This window comes from Rattus norvegicus, chromosome 1 (assembly GCF_021556685.1).
Source record: "Rattus norvegicus strain SHRSP/BbbUtx chromosome 1, alternate assembly SHRSP_T2T, whole genome shotgun sequence".
In the NCBI taxonomy this organism is placed as follows: domain Eukaryota; kingdom Metazoa; phylum Chordata; class Mammalia; order Rodentia; family Muridae; genus Rattus; species Rattus norvegicus.
The window spans coordinates 188,502,466-188,524,095 of NC_141534.1; the positions used below are offsets into that span (position 1 = coordinate 188,502,466).

The 21,630-nt window shown below is 43.6% G+C and overlaps 2 protein-coding genes and 1 non-coding gene across 10 annotated transcripts in view; 2 read left to right on the forward strand and 1 right to left on the reverse strand.

Moving 5' to 3' along the window:
• Positions 1 to 479, forward strand: part of Mfsd13b (major facilitator superfamily domain containing 13B) — a 31,941-nt gene extending 31,462 nt beyond the window's left edge. For all 3 annotated transcript variants that reach the window (NM_001432660.1, NM_001432656.1, NM_001432658.1), the window contains 1 exon segment: positions 219 to 479. In NM_001432660.1, the coding sequence (NP_001419589.1) occupies positions 219 to 351 (133 nt within the window). In that variant the 3' untranslated portion in view covers positions 352 to 479.
• Positions 480 to 7,973: 7,494 nt separating this feature from the next.
• Positions 7,974 to 8,076, reverse strand: LOC120100194 (U6 spliceosomal RNA). The gene has a single exon (XR_015656073.1). It is a non-coding gene; the product is annotated as a U6 spliceosomal RNA (small nuclear RNA).
• Positions 8,077 to 15,881: 7,805 nt separating this feature from the next.
• The window catches only part of Mettl9 (methyltransferase 9, His-X-His N1(pi)-histidine), a 47,115-nt gene continuing 41,366 nt past the window's right edge, over positions 15,882 to 21,630 (forward strand). For 2 of the 6 annotated variants that reach the window (XM_087629507.1, XM_087639692.1), the window contains exon 1: positions 18,107 to 18,493. In XM_087629507.1, coding sequence (XP_087485633.1) covers positions 18,329 to 18,493 — 165 coding nt within the window. In that variant the 5' untranslated portion in view covers positions 18,107 to 18,328. Of the gene's footprint in view, positions 16,135 to 16,338; positions 16,445 to 18,106; positions 18,494 to 21,630 lie in introns of those variants that run through there. The other 4 variants (XM_087633504.1, XM_087636670.1, XM_087642530.1 and 1 more) reach the window with 4 other exon arrangements.

Sequence of the window (21,630 nt, forward strand, 5' to 3'; positions counted from 1 at the left end):
GGGAAGGTAGTCACAAGTCTATATGTCACCTTCCTTTCCTATGTTCAACTAGAAGGAAGAAATTACTCAGTGCTTGAATCAAAATTCCACAACACAGTGTGTCTTTCTCATTAAACAAGCTCATGAATAAAATGCTTCGAAATACCATGTGTTAGATAGCTCTGACTTAAAAGAAGCTTCTGGGACAAAAATTAACTGTCGCCCGCCTTCTCCTCTAGAACACTCTTAGATCTCCAGGACAGCATGTTTGGTTTGGTTTGTGTCATTTCCCTGGGCATCGCAACAGTGAAGATTCTGACTTGGAGCTCCTTCTCCATCAGCAAGAGAAGAGACTGCCCAGGGATGGTGTAAGCACAGTACCTGTGCCACCGCGTCACGTGCTTGTCGATTCTCACAGGCTATGCTGCACTCAAAGCAGAAATGATCTTTATTCCCTCTCATTTAAAATCCAGAGCAAATAAAGCAAAGCTAACAGCATGTTTTGGGTGTTTTTTGTTTTGTTTTTTTTTTGTTTTTGACTTTTTAGTTAAAGCCTTTCCCAAGGAACTTTTTCCTGATGTTCTTGCAGCCTAGGACCTGTAACTCTTCACTGTTAGACTGCCTTGTGTCACTAGAGCCCACCCATCAGTGCACACTGCCCCTCTTCAGTTCCTCAAATCTCATATGGCTTCTTTGATCAATTTTATGAAAAGATGGCATCTTTCCCTCCTCATTGTTTTCTTCTGGGACTGGGGCCCTTTTGCGTGTTAGGCAAATGTTCTACAACTGAACTAAATTTTAAAAAAAAAATTTTGTTTTACAGCAGAGTCTCATTAAATTGTCCAGGATGGCTTCTAACTCATATTGCCATCCTGGCAGGCACTGAACTAGCAATCCTGTTTCAGCCCCCACGTGGGTGAGATTACCAGTCTATGCTACCAAGAACTGGCCTCATCCACACCTCCTCCATTAACATTGCATCACTGTCATCTGTATATATTTTTTTTCTGTGATGAGAAGCAAGGAAGGTCACTACACTCCTTGATTTAGAAATGCTTTGCAAAACTGTCATATGCTGTTGGTACAAAAACAGACACAGGAACCATTAGAACAGGAACAAAGACCCAGAGGCAACTCCCACAGTTTCAGTGAGCTGAGTTTTCAACAATGGGCCCAAAAACATACAAGCCAGGAAAAGGGCAAATGTTCTACCACTGAGTTACATTTAAAAAAAAGTTTTTGTTTTACAGCAGGGTCTCATTAAATTGTCCAAGATGGCTTTGAACTCACATTACCATCCTGGCAGGCACTGAACTAGCATAAATGATGTTGAGAAAAGTAGGTGGAAGAATGAAATTTGACTCTCACCACACCATATAGAAGAAGTCAAGTGAAAACAAAGACGCAGAGACCAAGATTCAATGCTATAAAACCCATGAAGAAAAACAGAATGTTGCAGACTGGTACAACCACTCTGGAAATCAGTCTGGAGGTTTCTCAGAAAATTGGACATTGCACTACCTGAGGACCCAGCTATACCACTCTTGGGCATATACCCAAAAGATGCTCCAACATACAACAAAGACACATGCTCCACTACATTCATAGCAGCCTTATTTATAATAGCCAGAAGCTGGAAAGAACCTAGATGCCCTTCAACAGAGGAATGGATTAAAAAAATGTGGTACATCTACACAATAGAGTACTACTCAGCTATCAAAAACAATGACTTCGGGGTTGGGGATTTAGCTCAGTGGTAGAGCGCTTACCTAGGAAGCGCAAGGCCCTGGGTTCGGTCCCCAGCTCCGAAAAAAAGAACCAAAAAAAAAAAAACTTGTTAAAAAACAATGACTTCATGAAATTCATAGGAAAATGGAATGAACTAGAAAATATCATCCTGAGTGAGGTTACTCAATCACAGAAAAACACATTTGGTATGCACTCAATGGTAAGTGGATATTAGCCCAAATGCTTTAATTACCCTAGATGCAATCCACAGACCACATGAAGCTCAAGAAGAAAGATGACCAAAATGCAGATGCTCTTACTCCTTCTTAAAAGGGGGAAAATATTCATGGGGGGGATATGGAAGCAAAGTTTAGAGCAGTGACTCAAGGAATGGCCATTCAGAGCCTGACACACATGTGGCATACACACACACACACACACACACACACACACACACACACACACACACATACATATATATACACAGCCACCGAAACTAGATAAGATTGATGAAGCTAAAAAATGCATGCAGAAAAGGACTGGATATAGATCTCTCCTGAGAGACACATCCAGAGCATGTCCAATACAGAGGTCAATGCTAGCAGCAAACCACTGAACTGAGAACAGGACCCCCTTAGGGGGAATTAGAGGAAGGATTGAAAGAGTTGAAGGAGCTTGAAACCCCATAAAAACAACAATGCCAACCAAGCAGAGCTTCCAGGGACTAAACCACTATGGAAAGACTATACATGGACTGACCCAGGGCTCTAACTGCGTATGTAGCAGAGAATAGCCATGTTGGGGCACCAGTGGAAGGGAAAGCCCTTGGTCTTGCCAAAGTTGGACCCCCCAGTGCAGGGGAATATGGGGGAGGGCAATAAGGGGGATGTATAGGGGGAATACCCATATGGGGGAGGGGGAGGGGAGGGGATGGGGGGGACTCATGGAAGAAAACCAGGAAGGGGAATAACCTTTGAAATGTAAGTAAAGAAATATATAATAAAAAAATAAAAAAAAGAAAACAGGATGAAGAAGTGGGTTATATAAGGCTGAGTCATTTCTGCACACTGAAGGACACAGAACGGAGACATTCCATATACTGGGAGAAAATATTTGCAAACCATGCACCCAAGAAGGGCTGATAGCTAAAACATATAACAAATTCAACCCAGATGTATAAAAACAAATATCTTTATTTAAAAATGGGGAAAGGAGCTGGGTGTGCACACCTTTGATCTCATGACTCGGAGGCAGAAGCAGGATGATCTCTGAGTTTGAGGCTAGTCTACTTTATAAAGCAAGTTCAAGGCCAGCCAGGGTTACACAGTGAGGCTTACACATGCTCCATTATATATATATATTTTTTGGTTCTTTTTTTTCGGAGCTGGGGACCAAACCCAGGGCCTTGCGCTTCCTAGGTAAGCGCTCTACCACTGAGCTAAATCCCCAGCCCCTCATTATATTTAATATAAAAGTGTGATGGTTCTCTTCATTGTCTTGATCAGATTGGGAGTCACCGAGGAGACATTTCTCTCAGTAGGTCTGTGGGGGTGTTTCCAGAGGAGTATAGTTGGAGGATGAGAAGCCACCTTGAGTCTGGGCACAGCACCATCCCAGTCCAGATTCCCAGCTGAATACAAAGGGAGAAATAAGGTGTTAGAGGACCACTCTTTTTCTCTTCTTCCCCAGTCAACAGCGTGACCAGCTGCTTCTCAGTCGTTCTCTGTCATGAGTCTACCCACTCAAATTGCGAGTTGACATAAACTCTGAGCTGCTTTCTGTTAGACATTTGGTCACAGCATCAGGAAAAGTAACCAGCAGTAAAACTTTATTATAACCCTTGAAACATGATCTATAACAAATTGATCAGGAGCTTGGGGAGGGAGCGTCTAGTTCTGTGGTTGACCTAGCATATATGAGTTCCCCTTGAATTCTTCAGCTTAGAAATAAATACATTCATAAATCCAGTTAAATTTAACTTTTTTTGTGAAACAGTGTTTAAGTTTGTATCCCAGACTGGCCTGAGACTTGTTATGTAGTACAGGCTGGCTTTAAACCAATGACAACCATCCACAGTGTATTGGGTATTGGGATACAGGCGTGAGCCATCACACCTGGATACACATCTTTTGTTGTAAATTGCACACACAAGAACTTTTACTGTGATTTGCTCTTTCTTACATGTTCCACTCTGTTTTATTTTTTTTAAATAAGTTTGTGTGAGACTGAATTCAGGTCCTCATTCCTGAAAGCAAGTTGTTTACTGTCTACAATATTTCCCCAGCCCCACTATAGGTTTTTATAATTCATAAAACAATCACAAAATTTAGACTCTTTTGGACAATGTTAAGAAAAGAAAAACATGGGGTTGGGGATTTAGCTCAGTGGTAGAGCACTTGCCTAGGAAGCGCAAGGCCCTGGGTTCGGTCCCCAGCTCCGAAAAAGAGAACCAAAAAAAAAAAAAAAAAAAAAAAAAAAGAAAGAAAAAAAAAAAAAGAAAAACATAATCCACAAACTCGAAGGCAATGTTTACAAAATGCCTAGTGATAAAGGACTTTTTGGAATGATAAAAGGCTCTAAATTCAATTGAAATGACAGTTAAATTTAATGTCAAGAGGCCAGGCAGTGGTGGCACCTGTGCCTTTAGTCCCATCACTTGGAAGGCAGGGGCAGTGACTTTCTGTGAGTTGGAGGCCAGCCTCATCTACAGAGTGAGTTCCAGGACAATCAGGGCTGGACAGAAACACAAACAAAAACCATGTAAAGATTTGAATAGACATTTCATCAAAGAAGACACGTAGAACTTGGAAGGTGCTTAACCTTATTGCTCATTGGGAAGATGGGAAACTAAACATAATAAGATAGCACTGTGTAAGAGTTATAATCCTCCGTGGCTTGCCTTACTCCTGATGGTATGTTGATGGCCAGGGGCTGGGCTGCCACTGGGGACCATATTGGTGTCTGTGACCCATGTTGCCCAGAGGCTGTGTTGATGTTTTTGGCCTGTGCTGCCACAGAGGGCTGTGAGGTTGTCCATGGTTTGTACTACCGCCAGAGACTATGTGGATACCCTTGGGCTGTGCTGTTGCCAGATCCTATGTGTAAGTCTATGACCTGCATTTCCCCCTGACTGTAAAAATCCAAGAAGTTACTTTTGCAGTGGTGTTATCGATGAGTGAAGAGTCACAGTTGAGAAAGACGGACATGGAAGGCTTCTGTGACAACCCCTAACACCCCATCTCCAAAAGTAACAGCCTAGACAGGAAGTCAGCTAAGAAAACCCTTACAAATTGGGATGAGGATGCTGAAGTGTAGTTCTCCATAGTTGACGGCTTCTGGCTGGGGTGTGGGTGGGGAGAACTCTTTAAGGGCCTGGCCACTGGGAATTCGACCCTGCTCTAGTGAGTATACGGCCAACACAAATTGAAATTCTTTCTTCTTCATTTTTTTGTGGGGGTGGGGTCACAAAGGTTGGGGAGCAGACCCGGGAGACCTGGGAAGAGAGTTTGATCAGGGTGATGATATGAAATTCCCAAATAATCAATTAAAATATTATGTGGGAAAAAAAGAACTAGGATCCCGGAAATAAAAACTGACAAATCAAATGCTGAGAAAGATTGGGGGTTCCCCAAATACACACATTCTCGGTATGAATTAAGGTGATAAAGATGCCTTGAAAAACGGGAAGTGTTCTCGTAAGCAAATATACATTTCACATTTGACCTAGAAATGTCACTGTTAACTTACTCAAGAGATGAGAATTCACGTTCATACAAAACACTCATGTAAATCATCATGACACCATCATTCATGTGCCAAAGACTGACAGGAACAACCTAGATCCCCTCTGACTGGTACACAGCTGTGATGCTGACACACAATTATGGTACATCTTCGTCATGGATTACCACGCAGCAATAGAAAGGGTATTTACTGAGTGGCAAGCACATTAAGTACAAGAAGTCAGATGCAAAAGACCGTGTTGTATGATTCCATTTACATGATACCCTGGAGAAGGCAAGCCTGCCAGCACAGAAGACACAGAAGGGACTGCTGTAGCCTGGACTTGGATGATGATTACCAAGAGGCAAAGGAGTTTTCTAAGTTTTGATACTTATGGTGGAGGTCACACAGTTGCATACAATTGTCAAAATTCATCCTACCCTGAAGACGGCAAGTTATCATTGAGAACACAGAGCTGAAAACAGCACCTGTTCTTGTGGTTTTCTTGGGGTGTCCCCTTGCTTCTTTCTTTCTCATAGATGCGACACTATGAGGAAATGTCATCTTTTCTTACGGATTACCACAGCAGACTGTACAAAGTATCTCAGGACTCTCAGATATACTTAGTTAAGGGTGGGTGCTAACTCGTGGAGGCCTGTCCATCAGCACTAGGAGGCAGCAGAGTGTCGGTGATGTAAGACTGCCAGGTTTAAAACCTCCTTTAGCAATGGAAACTTGAGGTGCCTTGGGGAATGCTGCAGGAAAAAGGTGGGGATAAGAGAAACAATCGCACCAGGGTCCCGAGGATTGAAAGAAAGGACACATGTAAGACACTCAGCACAGTGCCTGGCACCAAGTTCATGCTGTCATTGTTTTAAGTGACAGGTACTACCCACGCAGGGACGTGGGAAGGGACTCTCTTGGATGAGTAGGCTGTGACCTACATCTAGGATTCTGTGAGGCAGAAATAAGTCTTTTCCACATGTTTTGTTTCCTGAGTTCTTCTTAGATGCTTCACAATGGACTGGGTAAGCGTCACACTATGAAATAGATGATGAGCATGCATGCATGTGTGCCTGCATGTGATAGGCATGGATGACAAAGGGAAAGGATTTTATTTTGGGTCACAAGAATCTGATAATTTGTTCTATACAGTTCTTAAAATACCACCATCTTCCCTTGTAAACGTTGCCACCGTAATGTGCTAATTTGGAAGTAGTTGTTTCTCATTCTGTGGGTGTTGTGGAACTCTGAAATAGTGAAGACATTTTCCCACTTCTCTTATGGATTGTCTGAGAACAGATACATTTATATTAGAGTGAGGAAATGGTTAAGGGTTTATGATTCACTAATGAAAGCAAGCACGTGACTGTCAAGAATTGTTTTCTTAATTACCGTTTTGTGTGGATGTGTGTACGTGTGTGAGGGTGCACATGGATGTATTTGTGTATGCATGGTAGCCAGGGGTCAGTATTGAGTGTCTTCTTCTCTTACTTTCCATTTGTCTGTCTGTCTGTCTGTCTGTCTATCTATCTATCTATCTATCTATCTATCTATCTATCTATCTATCTAATCTACCTACCTACCTACCTACCTACCTACCTACCTACCTACCTACCTACCTACCATCATCTATTTTTGACACAGAATCCTTCACTGAACCTGGAGCCTAACTGTTAGGTAAACCTCCAGTATCTTCTGCTTCCCTGGAGCTGATCACAGACATGTACTGCTGTGACTGGCTTTTTATGTGTGTCCTAAAGCTCAAACTCAGATCCTTATACATGTAAGGCAAACTGAACCATATCCAAGCCCCTCATTGCCATTTATACAAATAAAACTGCCAGTTATTTAAATGAAGTAACTAGACTTTAGGTGCAAACGTTGATTTGTTTTTGATAACAAAGATGTTATAGGGCTGGGTGTATGGTGTGGAGTAGGGAAGATGACAGATGAATGGGTAAACAATGTGTTTGAATTTTACTCAGCCTTAGGCATGACATTCTGTCACACACTACAGTACAGATGAAGTATAAGTACACTATACTGAGCAAAATGCCAGCTATAGAAGAACACTTTGATATCACTTATGTGAGACACTTGGAGTCAAATTTCTAGCCACAGAGAGCAGAATGTCAGTTGTCAAGGTGTGAGGGGAGGAGAGATGACAAGTGACATTTAGATAGCTTTTGTTTGAGAATACAAAAAGTTGTAATGATATGGATTGTGGTAGTGGTGATAAATGCAAGTGTTCTATCTTTTTAAAAACCTTTATTTTGTTTGTGTGCATGTCTGTGTCTTAGATCTGTATATATACTACGGTGCACTTGTGAAGGTCAGCGAACGACTAGCAGAAGTCCGTTCTCCTTTTACCCACATGGTAGAAGTAGGCTAAACCCAGAAGGCTGGGCTTGGGAGCAAGCAGTTACCAGCTGAGCCATCTCTGGGGCCTGAAACAACAACAACAACAACAACAACAACAAACTTCTGCCTGGTCCTTGTTCTCCCCTTTCAAAGTGACCATATACCTGCTCCTTAAGGTTAAAGATATGGGACACTCTATAGAATTTCATGTTATTCTTGAGCAGGGAGCTTGTTAATCCTTTCTGTCTGCTTCCAATTTTAGTGTATGCGCTGAAAAAGTACTCTTTTAAAAATTGTTTATTTATTATAATATATAAGTACACTGCATGTAGCCATCTTCAGATGCATCGGGAGAGGGTATCAGATCTCATTACAGATGGTTGTGAGCCAACACGTGGTGGCTGGGAGTTGAACTCAGGACCTCTGGAAGAACAGCTAGTGCTCTTAACCACTGAGCCATCTCTCCAGCCCCCGAAAAGTACTCTCTACTTCAGTAGAAGAGAGGTCTGGACATAGTAGCTCATGCCTATAATCCAGTATTTAAAAGACTGAGACAGAAGAATCCCCACCATGAGTTCAAGGCCAGCCTAGAGGTACTGCAAAGTAAAACCTTGTCTCAAAGATATCCTAAAGACTTTTTCAGAAAAATACTACAGCTGTTAAATATAACCACAAAAGTAACAGGACACAAAATTAACACACAAAACCCAATAACCTTTATAGTACAAACAACAAACACTGAGAAAAGAAACCAAGGGAAGAATTGAACACACCCTGAAACATCTCAAACTCTTACCAAAGGCTTCAACACTGAGATGGGCATGTAGTTAACTTAGCATGTTTAGGATGTGGGGCTCAATGCCCACTGTCTTGAGCTTAGAAAGCTAATAAACTAAGAACGGAACAACTCCACAGCTGTGCTCTACATTGACTTCATCTACCTTTTGACCTTGTATGAAACAAAGAACTTTTGACAAGGGGCACCTTAACCAGAGAGGAAAAGAGTAGGAAGTTTCTTGCTCTTTGATTGATTTTTTAAAAAAGAGACACTGCCTTCTTATGTAGCTCGCCCATCCTAGAACTCACTATATAGTCCGTCTGGCCTTTGCCTCATAGTCTTCTCCCTCAGTCTCTAAAGTGGTGGGGATACAGGCATGCACCATCATTTCTGGTTTGATTGCCCAAGTATTCTCTTTCATCAAAATGTTCTGGTTTGTAGTGGTTTTAATTTTCTGATTCTCCAATTCACTTTCTTTGTCTCTCTCTCTCTCCCTCCTCTGTCTGTCTCTGTGTCTCTGTCTCTCTTTGTCTCTGTCTGTCTGTCTGTCTGTCTGTCTGCTCTCCCCCCTGTTGGGGTCTCTCTCTCTCTCTCTCTCTCTCTCTCTCTCTGGAGACAGCGTCTCATGTAGGCCATCTCAAACTTGCTGTGTAGCTAAGGATAACACTACATTTTGTGGGTATGGTTGTAGGGTTTGCACATGTTTGTGGAGGTTGGGGACAGCATTGGGTGTTATTCAGACACAGGTGTTGTTGGTCTTTTTGTTTTGTTTCTGTTTTTTTTAAAGATGTGGCCACAAACTGATGTGGAACCAGAGTCTCTGTCTCTCCAGTGATGAGTTTATGAGCATTTTTTAAAATGTGGATTCTGGGGATCAGACTTACGGTCTCACAATAGCAAGGAAAACACTAACTATCTTCTCAGTCTGACCATGAACTCCTTATCCTCTTGCCTTCCTTTTTTGAGTGCTGGGATTACAGCTATGCACTACCATGTCCTGTTTATGCAGTACTGAGGCACTAAACCAGGACTTCATGTATGCTGGGCAAGCACTGAGCTACATCCCTAGCTATGCTCAGTTTATATTGAGGACCGCATCTTGCACTTCATGCGTGCTCGTCAAGCACTGTATCAGTTGAGTTACAACTCAAACTAAGCTTCCTCCCCAGGCCCCATTCTCCCTCAGCTCCACAGTGAGCTGTACTCACATCAAATATGAGGAAGATCCTAAGCATAATTATAAAATAAGCCCAGATTATATGTGGCTATTTAAAAAGTGAATCACAGTTTTCTCCAGAGAAGAGAGATGGTTCTGTCTGATTTCTGGGTTGGTGGATTGCCCAAGTACCCTCTTTCATCAAAGTGTTCTTCCCTATTTCTGACCACTTTGTAGTTGTGCAAAAACAGAACAGTGGCCTCTTTCATGTAGGCATATGGCCAGTCAGCTGCACGGTATACAAACTTGTCTAGATAACTTTGTTTGTGTACGTGCATATTTGCTCCTCTAGAAAATATTTAGGCTTTAAAAATCTTTTAAAAGCATTCTCATGGTACAGGGCAACGTTTTTATGTTTCATATAAAACAGAGGTTTGAATGTTTTATAGTCACAAAATAAGGTTTTATAGTTTCAAAATAAGTGTGTTAAAATGAGGTGTCATAAAGTTATGTTGTGAATTGGATGGAGAGGGAGCAATCACTCATACGACCAAACCCACATGTGTACAGGAGAGAGCAATTAAGAGACCAAGCATAAGGGTTGCTTTGAAAGTGCATTTAAAGCAAGATCAAAGAGCTCTGAACCTTTGAAAATGCCCCCAGAAACAATGAGAACAAGAGCTTTCTCCTTTTATCAGACTTCTGACTCATAAACTCACTCGAAAGGTCCATATTTATTGTGTGTGCACATATGCGCGTGTAAGCCACATGTATCCCTTCAAGCTTGTCATCTTGAGCTACATAGTGAGCCATATCCAAAGACCAAGGGCTGGGGATGTGGGTCAGTGTAGAGCACTTGCATGGTATGCACAGGGCTCTGAATTTCACCTCGTGTACTGCCAAAAGCAAAAATCTCAGAAGCAGTCTCACACAATATGGTGTAGGTACAGATGTGGGAAGCTGATCTTGTACTCTTGATCTTCCTGCCTCTACCTTCCAAGTACTAGGATTACAAGCTTGTACCGCAATGCCTAGCTCCTTCTGAGATTAAAACAAAAACTGCATATAGTGAAGTAAGCTTGAAGGAATACATGTGGCTCTCTCGTCTCCTCTCCTCTCCTCTCCTCTCCTCTCCTCTCCTCTCCTCTCCTCTCCTCTCCTCTCCTCTCCTCTCCTCTCCTCTCTCTCTCTCTCTCTCTCTCTCTCTCTCTCTCTCTCTCTCTCTCTCCTCCTCCTCCTCCTCCTCTTCCTCCTCCTCTCTCTCTCCCCCCTCCTCCCTCCCTCTCTCCCTCTCTCTCTCAGGCACACACATGCATACACACACTGGACCTTTCAAGTGGCTAAGTTGAAAGTGATGGCTGCTCATCCCTGGGACTGCCTCAGTACCTTGTCCAAGGACAGTGGGGTTGATTTTTTACATGCTTCAACAATATTCATCACTACCATTAGATTGCTGACAGAATGTAGGGCATGATGCTAAACTTAATAGTTTTCTTCAAAATTCTATGGCCATGATTACTCACATTCTAAAAGGTTGTGGGAAACACCCCATTTCTATTGTGTTATTATTTCAACTTGGGCAACTTGGCAGCTTACAGGATGTCTAAGGGAGGGCCACAAAGCCATATTTCTTTAGAGCAGCTTGCCCTGATGAGTCCTGCTTCTCACTGACACTTAAGACTGTGTTTTCCTAAAGCTAACAAGATACAGTTCAATTTTAGTGCTCAACATTTCATAATTATCATTTATTTCATGGTTGCCATTTGGTTTCACCTCCACACTAGAGAGAAAATTTGTGGGATGTGAATTTCTAAGCTTGTTAGAAGTTCTAGTCCTCCAGGCCAGGGCCTGACATGCTACTGTACTCAACAAATATTACTGAGTGTGTGGAAATTTCCTTTCTTTGTACCTTCTACTGATAGTGCTAGTGTAAACTGAGGTAGTATCAGATTGTCATTTGGGGTGGGGGAGCTATACCATTTTAGAATGTTCTAGAAGTAGGTGAACCATCCTCCCTGATATAGAGGCAAATGATGAATTAGGTGGGAAAAGTTATACAAGCTAGAGAGCAGGAGACTTCCTCACTGAAGAGAAATGGATTACTCAAGTTTGCTGACTGAATTTGTGATGCTGTTTGAATGTTTTATGGTTTTGAATTTTGTATTTTTTACCCTCTTCCCTCATCTTCATCCCCCTAGGACAAGATATCATAAAATTAGATATTAGTTATGGTCTTCCATCCATCATAGCAGAGAAGATACGGTGGCATCCCATGAGGCAATGACTGGCTGTTCACAATGTGGCTGACCAGGAAACAGAGAACTAGACCTAAATCAGGGCTGGGCTCTAACCTTCAGAGACTGCCTCTGATTATACTTTTGACAGCCAGGTCCCATCTCCCAGAGGCATAGTTATCATCCCCAGTACTCCCAAATCCCTACCACAGATAGCATCCTCAACTAGAACAAGCATTCAGCACACTGGCACAGCTATGGGAGCATCCCAGATGTATCAGACAAAAGAAATGATCATTCTAGGTCTTAGGAAAATGATTCATGAAGAGACCGAGACTACACTAGGGCCCTCACAGATATGTGAGTATTATTTTATAGCCAATAAGGATTTCAGGTCATCTGGTTATTGCAAACTGTAAAATTGGTCAGCTATAGGCAAGGAAAGTGTATCTGAGGGAAGGATGACTCATCCAAGCTAAAGAGCATAGCAGGGCCAGTTCTTTGCATGTGTTGATGTGTTATAATAAGCCTTTCATATTTGAAAGAGACAGACATGGAGAGGCCAAGTGATTTGCCTCAAATCACACAAGCAAGGAGACACACCTAGGCACCATGTAGTGTCTCAGGAGCACAGATGCTAGGGTGGTGCCACGGCCTGAGTGAGCAGGCCTGGGAGGTCTCCAGTGACTCACACTTTGTCATTTCTGTTTGCTACTGTAGGCCTTCAGGTGTTTAGGCTGCTGTTTTGCTTTAAATTAGATTTTGTGGGTATGGGTGTTTTGCCTGCATGCAGGTGTGTGCACCCTTTGTCTGGTGCTGGTCAGGAGAGGGTGTCAGTTTCCCTAAAATGGATCTATAGTTGCTTGTGAGCCACCATGTGGATTCTGGAAATCACACCCAGATCCTTTGGAAGAGCTGCAAATGCTCTTGACCACTGGGTCCTCTCTCTAGCCCCAGCTGCTATTAAAAACCAAACCAAACCAACCAAACAACGAAACAAAAGACAACCTGTTTTCAGTTTCACCTTGACTTTGAATTTAACTGAGATCAGAATGATTCCACTGCAAATGACTAAAGTTTCTAGAAAATAAATAACCTGCCACATTTACTAATGAAGGGAAAGTTTGAGCACCATGTTAGTCATGGCCCCACTCTTGTGATAAAAGATTGAGGAAACAATCTTTTATCAGATTGTTTACAGATTCCTTAACAGAGGAGAAGGTTGTTTTAATCCCGGGGCACTTAGTTCTGTTGCTTTGTGGCAAGAATACCATGGTGGGGAGTATGGAGAGCAAAATTTCTCACCTAATCATGATCAGGGAGAGAGGTTGGAGAGGTAGAAAGAAGGGGAGAGAGAGAGGAGGGGAGGGAAAGAGGGAGGGTGGGAGAAAGAGAAGAAAGAAGGGGAGAAATGCACACTCACACCCTGCCCCCACACTCTCACACACAAAGCACACTACTGGCCTAATTTCCTTTCATTCCTCCTCTATTAAAGGTTCTACTGCCTTCCAGTAGCACCACAGGGTAGTGGCCAACCCTTTTTCACTTGGACCTTAGTATAGGCGTACATTTTTTTTGCAACCTACTTTTAATAAGGGTTCAACCTCTCCTCTAGCCCACCACTCAGCAAAGGCAGTGGAAGAGAAAAGTTATTAGGATATGGGGAAGTGGACTAATTCAGCAATAGTTCTTTGGGGACGAGCTTGATCAATTTCTTTCTCAGCAGTTCAGTCCCGTAGCAAACACCAAATATGACTCAGTCCCTGCAGACCAGTCTTTAGGCAGGCAGACAGCACACCGGAACTGGCAGCTATAGACCAGTCCTTTTGGCCGGCAGACACCAGGCATGAACCAGCAGCTGTAGTTCAATCCTGAAGAAACTGCTAGGCTTGCCAACAAGCCTGAGGCAAGGCCCCAAAAGTGGCAAACTACTGCAAGAACCTCAGGGGCAGTTCTTTGGCAAATTACTCTCGATAGCGGCATCACCACAAGTTGAGCTCAACAATGGTGTGTAAAGTGAACCAACACATTCGCGTAGTTAGCAGAGTAGCGAGGCAGAGCAAACCAAACCAGTGCTCAGTGCTAGTCTCCCACTGGCAATAGGGTCATATTTATACTCCTTCATCATGGGTCCTTTTATGTGTCTGCTCTGGAAAAACATCCTTTCACCTGTGTCTGCTTCAGGAAAACATTCTTTCACATGTCTGCTTTAGCAAGGCATCCTTTTACCTGTGTGCCCCAGCAAAACAGCATTTGACATAACTGACTTTCTGAAGAAACTAGAAATTTCCACTTCACCGTAGGGAGATAATGCAGACCATAACTGGGTGGTGGTGGTACACCTTTAATCCCAGCACTCTGGAAGCAGAGGCAGGTAGATCTCTGAATTCTAGCACAGCCTGGTCTACACAGTGAATTCCAGGTCAGCCAGAGCTATACAGAGAAACACTGTCTTGAAAAACAAAAATGAAACAAAAGTTCTGAAAATAAGAAATAATTTATAATCTTAGTTTTTAGAGACACTTAAAACCATGTGTTTTTGGTTTTTGTTGTTGTTGTTTTGTTTTCTTTTGTTTTGTTTTTTGAGACAGGGTCTGTCTCGTTTAGTTTAATACACATTTAATTTAATATGTTGGGCCAAGAATACTTTTTCTGAAGGTGTACCAAATATTATTAAGAAGCTTAATAAACAGGCTGGAGAGATGGCTCAGTGGTTAAGAGCACTGACTGCTCTTCCAGAGGTTCTGAGTTCAATTCCCAGCAACCACATGGTGGCTCACAACCATCTGTAATGGGAATCCTATGCCCTCTCTGGTATGTCTGAAGACAGCGACAGTGTAATCACATACATAAAATAAATAAATATTTAAAAAGAAGCAGCTTAAAAATATTTGGATTGGAGAAATGGCTCTGTGGATATAGTGACCCTCTGCTCAAGATGAGGACCTGAATTTAGAGTCCCTACATTGGTGGTATGCTAGAGAATGTATTAACCCTATTCCCCCCCCCGGGGTGTGTGTGTGTGTGTGTGTGTGTGTGTGTGTTTGGTTGTTTTTTGTTTTGTTTGTTTTGTTGTTGGGTTCAGTGACAGACCTTGTCTTTAAAAACGAAGTTGGAGAATGACAGGGGAATGCAGCCATTCTTTTGGCTACTTTGTGAGTTCTACCCTCTCAACTTCCTATCACTAGATATGGAAGAAGAAAGGAGAGAGGGAAAGGGATGATGCTATCATTAGACTACTTCCTGCTGATTAAGGACATCAAGTTCCTTGGGGCAGGTTTGAGCTTTGTAGTCAGAATATTTAATTTCTTCAATTGTTGTTGTTTCTTTTTTGTGTCTGGCTAATTATCAAACTGCAGCCAACAGCAACCAACCCAATGATGTACCTACTAGGGCCCTAGCATTTATATACCCTCTGAAGAGTCCTCAGAATTCCAAATGTCACACAGTCGCAGAAAGTATCTGCAGCTGGCAAAACTATGCTCCTGCTAGAGCACGAGGCAAATCACAGCTGCTGACAATCTGAAGCAGCCCCATGTCCCACACATGGGTTTAAAACAAAACATATTACCATAATATTTGTGTTTTTTATAGAACCCAAAATTCTCACTACTGGGGAAGACACCCAAAGTCAACCTCTGACTTTCACATGTATATACACATGTGCCCACATGCATATGCATGTACATACAAAAATTGGAGAAAACATTCAATTATAGGAGTCCTTTCAGACTATTAGCTCCAAAAGGAGGCTACAATAGTTTTAAGTCTTCTGCAAATCCACATCTCTCTTTCCATATCTATCTATCTATCTATCATCATCCATTGCTACTTCTTTCTGTGGTTTTTCTTCACATTGTACTTTGAAATTGAAAAGCAAACATGAAGTTAGGAGTGGCAGCACATTCTTGTGATATCTGTATTTGTGAGGCATAGTCAGGATGATTGTGAGTTCAAGGCCAGCTTAGCCTGTATAACAAGGCCCGATGAAAAGGAAAGAAGGGTTAAAGAGAGAGGATGAAGGGGAGGGGGAGGTAAGGGAAGAGTTGGGGGAAGTTGCTTAAGAAACAAGCTACTTGCCTGGGTATTTGTAAAGTAACCGAGCCACAATTTCTGGTAATAGAACAGAAACCCAGGCAAGACACTCGAAGTCAGCAGGCACAAGACAGCAGGTATGTGACTCTTGAGTGCCACTGCCTACACTTCAAAACCACATTGGAAAGGATATTGGCTCACAGTTGGCTTTCTGTATTAGAGGTGCCTCTTGCTGTTCCCATCATGGATAACTGAGGTTTTAATGTACAGTAGTGACATGGTAAGAGGGGGCTGTCCCAGAGGGCAATCTGAACTTCTGCTTGGTATATTTACTCTTGCAGCTTTCCTTCCTCCTGATTTGTAATTCAGGAGGCTGAGAGGAGAGACGACAAGGCTTCTTGGATGGATCAAGCAGCCAGAAGCGGGGATGCCACCCTCTTTAAGAAGGTTTGCTATCGAATTTGCTTTTAATTTGCTTATGCTGTGCTTTCATTTCCTCCTGTGCTCCCTAAATGTAAATCACACAAATAGTTTGTGATTGTAGTGTAGTTTGAATGTGAGGGTAATTTACTTTTTCCTAGGTGAGCTGCTCAGGCATAAAGCAAAATCTGGTAGGCTTTTTAACTGTCAGTTGATCTCAAATTCTTTGGTTCTTGTTTAGAGGACACATTTTGAGGTCTTGGAGCTGTGGTTAAGCAAGCTTAATGTACAGTTAAGGCACAGTTCTCTGTATTCTTTGTCTTTAGTAATGAAGTGTGCCTGGTTATGCACGCTTGTTGCTTTGCATCTCCTCTTTACCTAAAAAAGATGAGGACTCTGATTTGGTACAGAAGAACTTTATTGGAGCTCAAAGAGGTGACATAATACAGTCATTTGCACTCACTATTATAGCTTCTTTTATGTATGTTGGACCAGTACTTCTGGAAAGTTGAGCATAATTTAGCAAGGTTTAGTCTTTGGTTTTATACCTAACAGGGAGATGTCAGGGAATATACCAGAATGAGAGAATATGAAGTATTTTGTTATATTCTATGCACATTAGGTAATAAAATATTCTTAATATGGAAAGAAGGCAGAGATTCTTTAACACCTAAAGAGTTTGTGGTAAGGGGTGACATTTCTCATCTCTGGGACACTATTTCATAAATGGAAATCTCATTAATGTAGTGTGATGAAATTAATATAAAGATGAATTGTTTTATACTAAAGAATGTACAGAATCTCTGGTGCTGTCAAATGAAAATCGTGTTTTTCCAAACCTAGGAAGATGTGAGTAGCTGGGCTAGGAAATATGTTACTCTCTAGTTGTAGCTTAGTAACAACAGGAAGTTGAGACACAGGAACCCTCAGTTTAGAAACATTGGGCTTCTTCCCGCTATAAATGATCTAAGAAACATCTGGCTACATCTCCCCAGACTGAGTGCCTGGCCCAACTTCTGTCAGCTCAAGGAAACAAGGAAAGTTGTGGCCTTTGTTGTCGAAAAGTTGTTATTTTTCATCACATTTCACTGAGTGCTCCAGCAGCATCAGCTTCCAACAAAGCAGAGCTTCCATTCATGAAGGCTTCATGTGAAGACCTGTGACAGCAGCTCCTCAGGCTTAGGAATGCTGGGGCTGGGAGTAGCAGTGAGGTCCTTTTTCCCCTAGATTCTCCGCTACCGGGTGGTTTTTTGAGTTGGGAGTCAGGTTCGCTGACCCCAGACAGAATTATTAAATAGACATGACTGTAGCAAGAAGGGCAGCGCTGGTCTGTCGAATTAAGCTGGGTCTGAGTGTATCACGACTCGGGAAAGGGATGAGGTCCCTTCGTCCTCGAGTCAGTGTGAACATTTAGGTCAAAGGAGTAGTCGAGGGGCCCATTGGGTAGTTATTACTAAGGCAAGGAAAGACCGGAAGTCCTGCAGGCCCTCCTCGGAGCGTCAAGAGTCCAGTAACCCCTGTAAGAAGTCTCCCCCAACCTTCCGCCATTATGAGTCCAGGCGGCGCCACGGAGAACGTATACGCCCTTTCTTCCACCTCCCGGGCCTCCCCGTCTCCGCTCATTGGGCAGGGAGAACGCCCCTCCTGCATTTGTACGTGCACCGGGTGGAAACCGGAGCTGGAGTCCTTGGCGTTCCGGGTCGGGAAGGGCCGCGGGGGACGTGAGAAGGCCGTGCGCCTGCCGCTCCTCCCACCTCCCCGCCTCGGCCCCGAAGGGGGCTGCACGGGCGACTTGGCGGCGATGGCTCGAGCTCCGGCGGCGACGACGGTGGCCGGAGGCGGCGGCTCCTCCTCCTCCTCCTCCTGGGCTTGGGCCCGGCGGTGATCCGAGCTGGCGGCCGCGGCCCCCCGATGAGACTGTTGGCGGGCTGGCTGTGCCTGAGCCTGGCGTCCGTGTGGCTGGCGCGGAGGATGTGGACGCTGCGGAGCCCGCTCTCCCGCTCTCTGTACGTGAACATGACTAGCGGCCCTGGCGGGCCAGCGGCGGCCACGGGCGGCGGGAAGGACACGCACCAGGTACTGGGCCGCGGCCCTGCGGAGCGGGGGCGTGGCGCTCGGCCTTCCCGCGCTCGGCCGGGCCATTGTGCGGGGCGGCGCGCGCGGGCCTCGGCCCCAGCCTCTCACAAACTTTTCCGGGCCCGGGCGCTGGCCCAGCGGCGCCTTTTGTTTGGCGGCGCGGGCGGGGGACAGCCTTTGCTGCCTGGCTCCCCAGGCCCCAGCGTGGGCGCCCCGGAGCCCCGCATTGTTCCAGGCCGTCCGCCGCGTCCTCGCCGGGCGTCCGCGTCTGGCCTCCGGACCCGAGCAACTTTGGGGTGGGCCACACAACTGGCACAGGGGCCTGAGCAGAAAACCGCCCCAGCCCTCCTCTCCCTCAGAGGAACAAAACCCGAAAGCCGGTCTCTTTTTGTCTAGCCGACTCTCTGGATATACAAAGGGTTATAAAGACATTTAACTGGGCCTCGTGAACGTTTCGACTGACATTTCCCCGAAGCACTTAAAAAATGTGTTTGACAGGTCTGGGCTCCCAGCCTAGGAACCCTCCTCCCCCTCTGCCTATGAGACGTGTCCTTTAAACTTGGGTTTAGTTAGCTGACCAGAAAGGTTGGAAGGAGGAGCAAGATGATGCAAGCTTTAGAGGGAGAGGTTTTTACAATCTGAACTTTACAGCTGTGAATTCCTGTAGTTATGGATTGTGAGCCGTGGTGGGGTGCGGAGGGGAGGGGGGGTTCTACCAGTAGGATGGGTTTGGATGGTCTTTTCCTTAGCTATTTCTACCACTTAAAGAAACATACATGGGTCAGCTGTTGAATTAAGAGGGAGATATTTGACTGTAAGTAGTTTGTGGTTAACCTTGCAGTCACAGAAGAGAAGAAGCCTTTGAATTTAGACAAACTTTGGGCTTCTAAAAGCCCGAGTTTAGTACATCTTGTTTTACAGAGAGATGTAAGGAATTATTCCTCGTGTCATTTGAACCTCACCTTTTTATGTATAAAAGTAGCATTATGGTTTTATTTGCTAAGTACTGGGTTGTGTTGTTTTTTATGATGTTGGGATGGAACTCAGGTCCTGGAAACTTGATCAATACTCAGACTTCATTTTCTATTTTGGAAGGAATCCTAGATTTACATTATTTTAAATTCCCTAGTGATCGTGGTGTTTTAGATGACCTTTATGTGGGTCTGTTGGGAGTGCATATAAACTTAGTATACAATCTTAAATTGTATAACCATGCTTTTTGCCACGGACTATTTTATGGTGGCTCAGTGTCATAGAGACAACTCTGAAGTACTACACTGGTAATTATACAGGATCAGGTGCCTCTTGCCCATGTGGTACAAGAACTTGGAAATGCTGTGTTTAACATGGAGTGGATAGAAAAAAATGATTATTCCCTATGAGGAATTATGGTTGAGTCTCCCAGTTGTTGGTATTTATGATAACACTTGTGATTACTGCAGTGGCTTGATTTAAGTGGTCATAAACATTGTGCTTATGGGATGGCTCAGTAGTTAAGAGAATGTGCTGTTCAATTTTCAGTACCTACATCAGACAGCTCACAACTCTAACTCCAGCTCCTGCAGGATTGGAAATCTCTGGACCTCTTTAGCACATGAGTGTGTGCACGTGGACACACACAATATTTTTTTAAAAAAACTTTTAAAATTGAACTTATTTTAAAAACTGAAAAATTAGTTACTGTAGAGCCCAGGAGAAATGGTGGCAGTGAACACAATCTCAGTGTTTCCCAGTAGAGGGCATTTTCTAACTGCATACGTTCGTTTATTTCTGTGGTGTTGAGGATCAAACTCAGGACTTGTACATGCTAGACAAGTACTGTACCACTGAGCCACATCCATAGTCAGTCAGTCAGTCAGTCAGTCAGTCAGTCAGTCAGTCTGTAATTTTGAAACAGGGCCATGTAGCTCTGGCTGGCCTAGTACTTCTATGTAGTCCAGGCTGACTTTGAACTCAAAGCAATTTCTGTCTCAGTTTCCAGAATGCTAGAATTACAGGTGTTCCATGATCATGGCTGGCTGCTCTTTGGCTGTTTATTTTGTTTGTTTTTCTAGATAGGGTTTCTCTGTGTGGCTCTGGGTATCCTGGAACTCAATTAGTAGATGAAGCTGATACTGAACTCAGAGATCTGCTTACCTCTGCCTCTTATGTGCTAGGATTAAAGGCACACACCACCTGGCTACCCTTAGTTTTTTGAGACAGGGACTGTGTAGCTCAGGATGACATCAGAATAACATCAGGATGACATCCCTTTGCCTTGGCCTTCTGAGTACTGGGATTATTTTAAGTGTGCATCATTATACTCTGCCAGACATTATTTTTGAGGTGAATACATTTGTTAGGAAAATGTCTGTGAGTAAAGAGGAAAATGACCAGGACGAAAGTGCGTGTCTAGAAGCCACCAAGAACTAACGCAGAGTGGGAGGGTGTCCTTTCTGCACCCCAGCAGAGCATATGGTTTATTTCTTTTATATTCCAGAATCCTGGTTTGCTACATAACTTTCTTGCTTGTGAAGTAGCTTTAATGGCTTCCCCTCTTCAAATTAATAGTTTTATAGAGGTTTTCTGGTGTTCATTTGGGTGTGTGGGTTCCAAGGCCAGCAGCATCTGGTTCTGTTGGAGTTTCATGAAAGAAGAATTATGGGCTACCCCATACTCAGCACAGGTTTCCTTGGAGTGTCTTAGGAAGGACTTAGGCTGCAGGGTTTTGGTAATGTTTAGTCATTAAACATTGCTGTGGAGTAGTTAGAGCTAGAGATCAAGGCTCAAGGTAAACAAGGGCTTAACTTGAAGACTCAGTACCTCAGTCCAGTGTACGAACTTCAGAACTGAGTTAGGCTTTACCTTGTGAGGAGCAAGGGCTCCTTTGGAGAAGGGGCATGACCAGACTAGTCTCACTGACTTAAGTGGCCTGTGAATTAAGAATAGTCTCATGTTTTTAAGTGGTTAACAGTGGGTGTGGAAAATAGTATTTTGTAACATGAGAATTTCACATATGAAATTCAAGTGTCAGAGTTTTTGTTGAAACAGCCACCACATTGGTTCAGCTATGGTCTGTACCCCTGAGTGTGTGTGTGTGCAGGGTGAAGACATAGAGTTGAGTAATCAGTGAGCAACAGTATCTTCTCTGCCCTTTT